This window comes from Choloepus didactylus, chromosome 2 (assembly GCF_015220235.1).
Source record: "Choloepus didactylus isolate mChoDid1 chromosome 2, mChoDid1.pri, whole genome shotgun sequence".
Taxonomy (NCBI): Eukaryota; Metazoa; Chordata; class Mammalia; order Pilosa; family Megalonychidae; genus Choloepus; species Choloepus didactylus.
Genome location: NC_051308.1, coordinates 26839303 through 26848408, shown reverse-complemented (window position 1 = coordinate 26848408; position 9106 = coordinate 26839303). Strand labels below are relative to the sequence as shown.

Genomic DNA, 9106 nt, shown 5'->3' with positions numbered 1-9106 from the left:
AACTGAAGAATGTATTTAACTCTGAAGACTTCATTAATTCTTCAACTTTTTATTTGGAAATAATTTCAAACTTTCAGAAAGGTGGCAAGAATGATAGAAAATCACTCAATCTCCTGTACCCAGTTTGAACCCAATTATATCAGCCCCTTCCTCCCCCATCTCACTAGTATCTGAGGAGGAGGTATTTTTCCTCCCATTCAAAGCAATCCCTTAATTTTCCTCTCAATTAGATCCCTGCTTTTCTCTCTAGCATTGTTGGTTCACACCCCCTAGTTCAACTGTCCTCCAATCTGTTGTAATTCAACCTTCTCCTTCCTATACTAACTCCTCTAGCTCAGCCTCTGATTCCAGGTTCCTCACTGCTTCAAAAACCTATTCACTAGCTACCTACTTCCAGCAAGAGACCAATCCTTAAGACCATTGTCCATTCTCACTAGCTCCAATTCCACTCCTCCCTCCTTGTTCTCTGCCTCTGCTGCCACTGGGTTTCTCCACCAACACTCCAGTGAACCTTCTTTGACAAAATCACCCATGAGCTCCCAGTTTCCAGGTCCTTCATCAGTGCTTCATTTCTTTGGCATCTCCTTGGTATTACTCTTCAGTGTTGGTGTAGTGATTTGACCCTCCTTTTGACATTCTCCTCTCTTGGCCTTCCTGATCCACCCATTGCTCTCACACTCCCCAGATTCTTTGGCCAACTCTCTTATGATGATTGCTCATTGTCCTTCCTGAGCCTCTCTTTCTTTGCCTGTTCTCCAAACATCGATGCTCTGCAGTGCATCCTCTCTCTTACTTCTACTGTGGTTCTTCTAAAATGCAAAGCAGAGGTCTTCCATGGCTATATCTACTGCCTTGTTTTGGTTTATAATCATAAACTTCCTTCCATAAACTGGACAATCTGCAAAACTTAGTGTTCATAGCTTATCTAGGAATAATACAAAAATACTGTTATATTTTTGATGCAGCACAATAATTTTGTTATTGTTTATTTCAGTCAAAATGAAATGTCGTTTTTTTTTAATATACAACAATGGAAATAAAATAAAACAAAATAAAATACAAAACTGCATTTTGTGGTAGCCTCCCCATCACCCATGGGGTAAATCTAAACCTAAAGCCCTTTCCTGCCTTGCTGTCTTTAGCTTTCCATTTTCCACCCCAATACACATGCTTAGTCTCAAACTAGCTAAAACATTCTTCTCCTTGGATGTCATACTGTTCATAATTTGCCTCCTTTGCCCCATTTGCTCCCTCTATCTAGGATTCATATCTAGACCCTTCATCATCTGTAGTAACCAAGAATGGAAACCTTCTCATCCTTGGAAATTCAGCTCAAGTGCCATGTTCTGTGTGAAAACTTACCTGTTTCTGTACCCTGACTGCATGGTCCGGATACAATTGGCTGCTATCTTCTTTGAATTGTCACACGTTCCATGTCAGAGCCTCTCTGTCATTCTACCTAGAACATTCTACTACAGTTATCTATTTACGTCTGTCTTCCCCACCTGGAGACAGGGGACCTAACAGAGATACCTTAGCTGAGTCTTCTAGAATGTTGGCCCATGGTGCTTACAATTTTTAAAGTTGTTTTAAAAAAAGGTTTGTTCTTTTTTTTTTTTAGCAAATTAATGAATGGACATCATCTGCAAACAATTCAATAACAGTGCTTTTGCTTCTTCATACATTTGATAGCTGCCTTCCCCATTGTTGATCCCCTTGCCTTGCCTTCTGCTAAAAATACCTTCACTTGCAGCAGTCAGCTCTAGTTAAGCACCTATACTGAGCAGACACTTACTCTAAAGCAGAAACCTTCTGAGCTTTGGTATTTGAGGATGTTGAGGTGGATCACAAGAGCAAGTACTGCTCTGTGTACCTTGTATGAAAGAATATAGTTATTTCTGCCCAAATGTCCATGCTAACCAAGTGACCATAGAAAGGATGGAGGATCACAGGGCCATTCTTCCCTGGAGTCCAGCAGGAGGTAGAACGAAGCTGAGAGGCCAGAACCAGCCTCATCTACTACCCTGGCCAGAGGGAAAGAGGGCTGGGGGAAGGCAAGGAAGGAAGGGTGGACAATGAGGAATTATGCATTCACTGGTGGAAATAAATCCCAGAAAGTGTCGGATGTGACTGATGGAGGAATAGGCTAGGTAGTTTATTAGGAGTATGTTGACAAATTAAATATGGTCACGACCTTTAGACACACCTCATGAAGGGAGAAGCTTCCATTTCCCCATGCCTTCAATCTGGGCTTGATCAAAGAAGGCAGCAGAAATGACACTGGGCAAGTCCCAGAGCCTGGGCTCCGTGAAGCCTTGTGCCTTTCACTTTGGTGTCCTTGGAACATGATACTGAAATCACCATAACATAACTGGTCCAGCTTCCTGCAGGATGAGAGGCAATGTGGGTGGTCTGGAACCCAGGGCCTCTTAGACCTTCCAGCCGGGCTGGTTCTCCAGCTGAGCATAAGCCGCCTGCGTGAACACGGGTGAAACCAGCTGAGATCCTCCCTGCCAACCCAGAGAATCATGAGAAAGAAGAAATCCTTGTTTTACGTCACTAAGTTTCAGGGTGATTTGTTATGTAGCAATATTTATCAGAAACAAGACTTTTTTTTTCCTTCAATTTTCTTCCTGGTAGTAAAGGCCTGAATCGGAAAAGAAAACTGCAGAATCCAATGGGAACATTAAAAACAGGCTTAAAGTACAAGAGAGGAAATAAGTTGCCAGGGCATTCCCTGGGTATCCTCTCCTGAATCTTCCCATTTCTGGCCCCTGAGTTCTCACCTGCCCTCCCAGTTATTCCCACCTCCGCTCCACTGGCAGTTCAATCCTTCTTATCATTGTCATTTTTAGTGTGTAATAATTTAATATAATGTAATCATTTTCACTGGTCAACAGAAATTGACCCAGGTTATTTTTTTTGTAGGGATGGTGAGGAAATGATCAAATAAAAAGGAAAATGGGTGTAAAGGGGGAGGAATCATCAGGGACAATTGTTTGCTGAGTTAGGGGGGACCATCTGCACCCAGAGTCTGGAGGAAAGAAGATGACAATAAATATTTGCCAAACTTTTAATTTGTGCCCATTTTAAATAAGCCATTAAAAATATCCTGCTTCAACCAGAGAAGCCAAAAGCTTGTAGGGAAGCAGCATCAACAAAAATATTGGAAGCTAAAACACACAGCTGACTCTCTTACACAATTTACAGGCTCTTCCTCCAGATCCACACCGGACTGGCTCCTTCTCATGGTACGGACTCAGATTGAAAGTCGCCTCCTCAGAGAGGCCCGCCCTGACCACTGAGGTGAAGTCTCCCTCACCATCTCTGTCCCCTACTCTGTTATTGTCTTCCTAACACTTACAACTAGTCTCTGTGTTTTCTTTCCTCCCTCACCAGAGCCAGTTCTAGGAGGCTGGGCCCTTATCTGTCTTGTTCACTGCTGTAGCTCCTGCTCTCAGAACAGTGCCTGGCACACAACAGATGTCTAATAGATGTTTACTGGATATAAGTGGAAGGAAAAAGAAAAGAATTTCTTCCCATGAAAACTTTTCCTTCTCCAAACCCAGCTCAAAATGCACTCCCCTGTGAAGCCTTCCCTGACCAAACCCTCCAAGCACAGTGGGGATCTCCCTGCTTTGGGCTCTCCCACACTGGGCACAGAAGTAGTTTGTTCGATTTTTAATATAATTTTTAAAATATAACTCTTTTTTATTAGAGGAGTTGTAGGTTTATCGAAAAAATCATGCAGGAGATACAGAGTTCCCATATACCCCCGTATTATTAACACCTTGCATTAGTGTGGTACCTTTGTTACAACTGGTGAAAGAGTATTATTATGACTGTACTATTAAGTATAGTCCGTAGTTTACATTAGGGTTCACTGTTTGTGCTTTATAGTCCTATGTTTTTTTATTCTAATAACAGATATTCAACCTAAAGTTTCCCTTTTAACCACATTCAAATATATAATTAAGTGCTGTTAATTATGTTTACAATGTTCTGCTACCATCATCACCATCCATTACCAAAACTTTTCCTTCACCCCAAATAGAAATTCTGTAGTGATTAAGCATTAATTCTCCATCCCCTACTCCTACCCTGGACCCTGGTTTAACCTATATTCTACTTTAAAACTCTTTGAATTTGCTTATTCTAATTATTTCATACTGATGAGATCATACAGTAATCGTCCTTAGCACAAAACTAGTTTAACGTGACCAAGCTCTACTGCGGTTACGTGTCTCCTTCTCTGTCTCCTGTTGTGGGCTGTCGAGCTGGTGCAGCTCAGCTTCAAGCACTAGCAGGTTGCCACCAAGTGAAGAAACTTCTGCCTCAGATAGGAAGACAGGCAAGGGGGTATGGAGCCTGGGTTCTAACCAGAGTGCCTGGTTTCAAAACCCCGTTGTGGGGCCTTGGGTGAGTTTCTTAACCTTTCTTTGACCCAATTTTCTCATCTTTAAAATGGGGATAATAGTGCTTAACATATGGGATAGTTATGAGAAATAAACACATGTAGAGTGTTTGAACAAAGCCTTGTCCAGAAAAATAATTTAAATGCTAGCCATTATTTTTAAAATTCTATTCTATAAAAAAGACTAATCATTTAAATTATTTAAAATAGAGAAGTTATAACATTGGCATAGATGTGTATGGCATAGACAAAAAGGAACATAAGAGGAAATAACTGAGTGAGTGCTGTGGAAATGTATCAATAATTTCTTTAATGACACAGGTAGGGCCACACTGGCTGCACTGGCTTCCACAGAGACCACAGACCAGTGGATCTGTCCACACTGACCCACATAAATGACTCCTGTCCACATGCAAGGGGGGGAAATCAGATTCCCCAATGCCCTGCCCTGCCTCGACCATAGAAGACATTGAAAAGATAACTCCAGCTCATCATACAAAATCATCACAAAAGTTAACCATTCCTTATTCAGAAAAAAGTTACCATTTACAATATTTCCAAGAGCAATGGGAACTTCTTTTAATGAAAGAGAGCAGGAAAAGACAAACCAAGCAAGAAATGGCCCATGGCTTCCATGTCATTTGATGGGGCTGACTCTCCAGGTCATCCTTATTTTCTTTGACCCCTCCAAAGCAACACAGGGAAAACCAGTTCCATCTGCATCCATTAGAAGACAAATTCCCCTTGACATGAGCCTGAGATGATTGCAGGCCCTGTGCCTGAGCAGCTGCAATCCCTGCTGGCTGCCAGCCCGAAGCAGCCGAACATCTCCTGGGAGGCGTAGGTCATGTACACGAAGCCGTCCTTGTCCTTGTAGTCCCTGTAGATCTCTGCCATGGTCACACTCGTGCTGACCAGGCTCTTATTGTTCACCAGCAGGTAAAAGGCTTCAGTGGTCCTTAGGACCAAGCGGCTCCTGGGTTTGTGGGTGTGCGCGGGTAGGGGGTTGGGGAGATTGCAGAAAGAAGTTACTTTGGCGGGGAATGGGCCTCTGATCTGAAGGTTTACCTCCGTTTTTGTCCAATGTAAACATGTAAACATAACTACCCAGATGCCCTCCCTTCCCCACTCTAGGGCTCTGGTCCTCAAACCTGCTGTTGAAAATGCAGATTCCTGGGATCCGCCCCCATAGATTTTGATTCCGTTGATCCAGGAAGCAGCCCAGGAAGCTGCATGATTGTGAAGCAGATGGAGCCGGCTTTGAGGACCATTGCTCCAGAGACACGAGCAGACCCCCAGCTGCCCCCACCCCTGCCTGTAGGTGCTCATAGTGCCATTTCTACCTACACACCTGCCTGCACCTGCCTGAAACAGTCATTGACATCTGCCCACCACTAAACTTTTTAAGCAAAACCTCTCCCCTTGTCTCATTTGATTCCCTACATTAGGGATAAAGAAACCAGGATCAAGAGAAGTTGCAGGACCTGCCTAATTGGCCCTCTCTGCAGTATACCCTGGGGCAACAAAATCGCTATTAGAAATCGGCCAAAAGACTCACTACACTTTCCTGGGGATTTAAAAATGCCCTGGGACTCTCAAGTGGGTCTAAAGTGCAAGGCCATTCCTTCACTCACTAGAAAAAATATTTAGAGGTTAAAAATGCTGAGCAAATATGCCTCTGTTTGCTATGAATCTAAAATGGAGAATTTCCCTTGTAAAGCCATATGGTCCGATTTTCACTTAAACAGCTTTGGGGTGGCATTGAGAGAAACTTCTCCCTTGTGTTAAAGAGACAAAGGAACAGTAATGTTTGGTTGGGTGTGGTAAGAGTTCTGAACCATTTCTTGATAACATGGCAACTTAAGTCTATTGGTAATGGCTAAACCTCTCTTTAACCACCTGTCCTCCTAAACAGCCAACCCGCCTCACTCTGTGTTGTTAAAGAGGCACAGCCGGTGCACTCCCAGCTGTGAGGTGTCGTATGTGGTGGGTGGGAGGGAAAATAGTTTTTGAATCTGGTTAGTTAGAACTGGATAATCCAAAGATTGAACCTTGACAATTGCCTTGTTCTCCTGGGATGAGCAAACATCTGTTCCATAGTTAGAAAGGACAGAGCTGAAGATGGTGTTTGCAGTCAGCTCTGAAGGGTCAAGAAATTTTCCTTTCTTTTCCTTTCTTCTTCTATCAGGTTCTCCTTTGATTAACTTTGAGAAGCCCCCAAGGCTTAGAACTCTGTGGCTTGGAAGATGTTTAGGGCACGAATTTTTGTCTGTAAATAGCCTGCTATATCGCAGGTGCTTCATAAGTAATTTTGAAGGAATTAATTTAGAGATTCAGAAATCCCTGGGATGGAGGATGGGGAGTGCATGGAGATTGGAGATGCACCTACACGGAAGAAAGGGGGGATGGTGTCCAAATGCACTTTCTGATGGTCGCTGTCGAGCACCCAGAGTGCTCACCTCCAGCATCCTGGAGTCTGACACGAATCGGATCTGTTCCTGACTTCGATTCTCCTGTAGTTGCCTTCACTTTCCACTAAATAACCCTTAGCAGATCTGAGGAGAAGTCTGAGTGTTCTAAAACAGCTCATAAGAAAAATCATAATAAATGCTCTGGAGAAAACGTCTGCATCAGTCAAAACCTCCGAGAGGTTATTTCCAGCTCGGGGAGACATACTGACGTTTACTGACACCCCCACCCCACCAGTCAGCTATCATTAGTCCGTATCATTTGTATTGAGTCCGACTGGCAGGTAACAACTTATATTCCTTAAGTTTTATTTTTAAAGTCAGCAACATTTTCTTTGCTTTGCCCTTCCTTCTCCTGAGTGGGACTGAAATCCTGTGATTGTGAAAAAAAACCTTGTTCCTGTGCTTGGTGATCCCAGCAGGTGCACAAAGCCTCCCTGCCATCAAGGGAGAAAAGGAAAAGAACTAATGAGGGGCAAAATGCTCACTGTTGGGCCTCAAAAATACTTGAAAACAGAAGGCTCCTTCAATTGTTTCAAAAACAAGGCTCCTTTGGAAAATTATTAGAGACATTTGAAGGCAGCAATTAAAATACAGTTTCAGTAAAGAGATGAAATAAAACAGAAAGCCTCTACTATGTCAACAATGGGAACTCTCACTTTAGGGTTGTTAGCAAGGTATTCCCTTCCTGTTCAAAATAGGTTACTCATGAGATCATCCTTTTTAGAGAACAATTGAAAGGAAAAGGTGAAGCATAAACTCTTTCTCTTCTCCTCTGCCAGACCCCCACTCCCCCCACAGCCCAGGCGCGTTCACAGCTGCCGCCTCCCAGCCCACCCCCCGGGAAGTTTATCACCTACCGGAGGATGCTGAGAAACTGAGTCATGGTCAGCTCTTGTGGGACCAGGAACTTGGTTTTGTCCAGCAGGGGCAGGAACTTCTCCCTGGGGTAGCGCTCCACTACCACCTGTCAAATGTTTCAGCATGAATCTCTCCTGAAGCAAGTGCCTAAGAATGTGACTCAGTGTTCTTAGGAACTTGGAACAGAGAGAAAGAGGTCGTTGAATGGTTTTCATTTTTTCAAAGAACAGGATCGCAGGCCCCCTAAGAAAATATGAGTCCTTACCGGGATCTTGCTTGGGAACTTTGCCCGGATTCCAGCAACTTCCTCTCTTCTGGTTGCTGTGGAAAATGTAAGTGCAAAGGAATATGTAAGTACGTAAAGAAGTCTGTATTTTCTTCTTTCCCTCTCTCAAGGTCTGGAGTCCAGAAAGACACCCCAAGAACTTTACCTAAGCTCTTCCTTTGTTTGAAAGGTCTGAGGCTTGGGCTTTTCTGTGGAGGCTGCATTTTACTCAACAGCTGTGTCTGAATCTGACTTGTTAAAAAAAAAAAAAAAAATCCCACAAGCAGGACCTAACTCATTCCTCCAGCTGCTTCCAAACTGCCTGCAGGAGCCTAAAGGAGGCCCTTACATAGGGCTGTGTGATATCAGGCCTCTCCTTCCCCTCCCTTCTCCCCACCCTCTATTCAGGCAGGAGGGAGGTGGGTTCTGAGGATGGAAACGGAATTTCCTTGCTTGTTAGTCAGAAAGTCACTTTGCTCACGACCAGTTGAGAATTTGTCTTTACTAAAGAAATTTAGGTTTATGATGTAGTACGTTGGTCCTGGGCTCTGGATAGAAATAGCCTTAAGTGAGCACATTTTAATATTACAGTAATGAAGGTGATCCAAGAGTCTTCCACCTTATGCTGAAATATGCTATTTTTCACAGTAAGAAATAGATACTCTAAAAGGTTGAGTAATTTGCCCAATGTCACACAAATAAAAAGATGTGAAACTGGGGTTAAAATCCAACATTATCAAGGTAGCATTGCCCTCTGCAGTTGTCCAACATGTTTTGTCGTATTTCTGCAGTTCCTGAAATGTGAGCAGGACGGTTATTATCATATTCAAGATCTCGAATTTAAGAAATGAGGAAACTTATAATTGTGCCCAAGAGTCTCCCCCTGAGTACCTCTTTGTTGCTCAGATGTGGCCCTCTCTCTCTCTCTAGCTAAGCTAGATCACCCGTGGCGGGTGATCGCACTGCCCTCCCCACTACATGGGACCTGACTCCTGGGGTGTAAATCTCCCTGGCAAAGTGGGACGTGTCTCCCAGGGATGAATCTGGACCCAGCATCGTGGGATTGAGAACATCTTCTTGACCAAAAGGGGGATGCAA

At 43.5% G+C, this 9106-nt stretch overlaps 1 protein-coding gene across 2 annotated transcripts; it reads right to left on the bottom strand.

Moving 5' to 3' along the window:
• Nucleotides 1–3974: 3974 nt before the first annotated feature.
• Nucleotides 3975–8309, bottom strand: MAP1LC3C (microtubule associated protein 1 light chain 3 gamma). Of its 2 annotated transcripts, XM_037822110.1 has the most exons (5): nt 8175–8309; nt 8009–8064; nt 7743–7849; nt 6874–6990; nt 3975–5390 (listed from the first exon to the last, which is right to left on the bottom strand). In XM_037822110.1, exons 1-5 carry the CDS (start codon nt 8230–8232, stop codon nt 5141–5143), a joined length of 588 nt encoding a protein of 195 aa, XP_037678038.1. In that variant the 5' UTR covers nt 8233–8309; the 3' UTR covers nt 3975–5140. The 2 variants fall into 2 exon arrangements, with proteins under 2 accessions (XP_037678038.1, XP_037678045.1); XM_037822117.1 differs by lacking the exon at nt 6874–6990.
• Between the last annotated feature and the right edge of the window lie 797 nt (nt 8310–9106).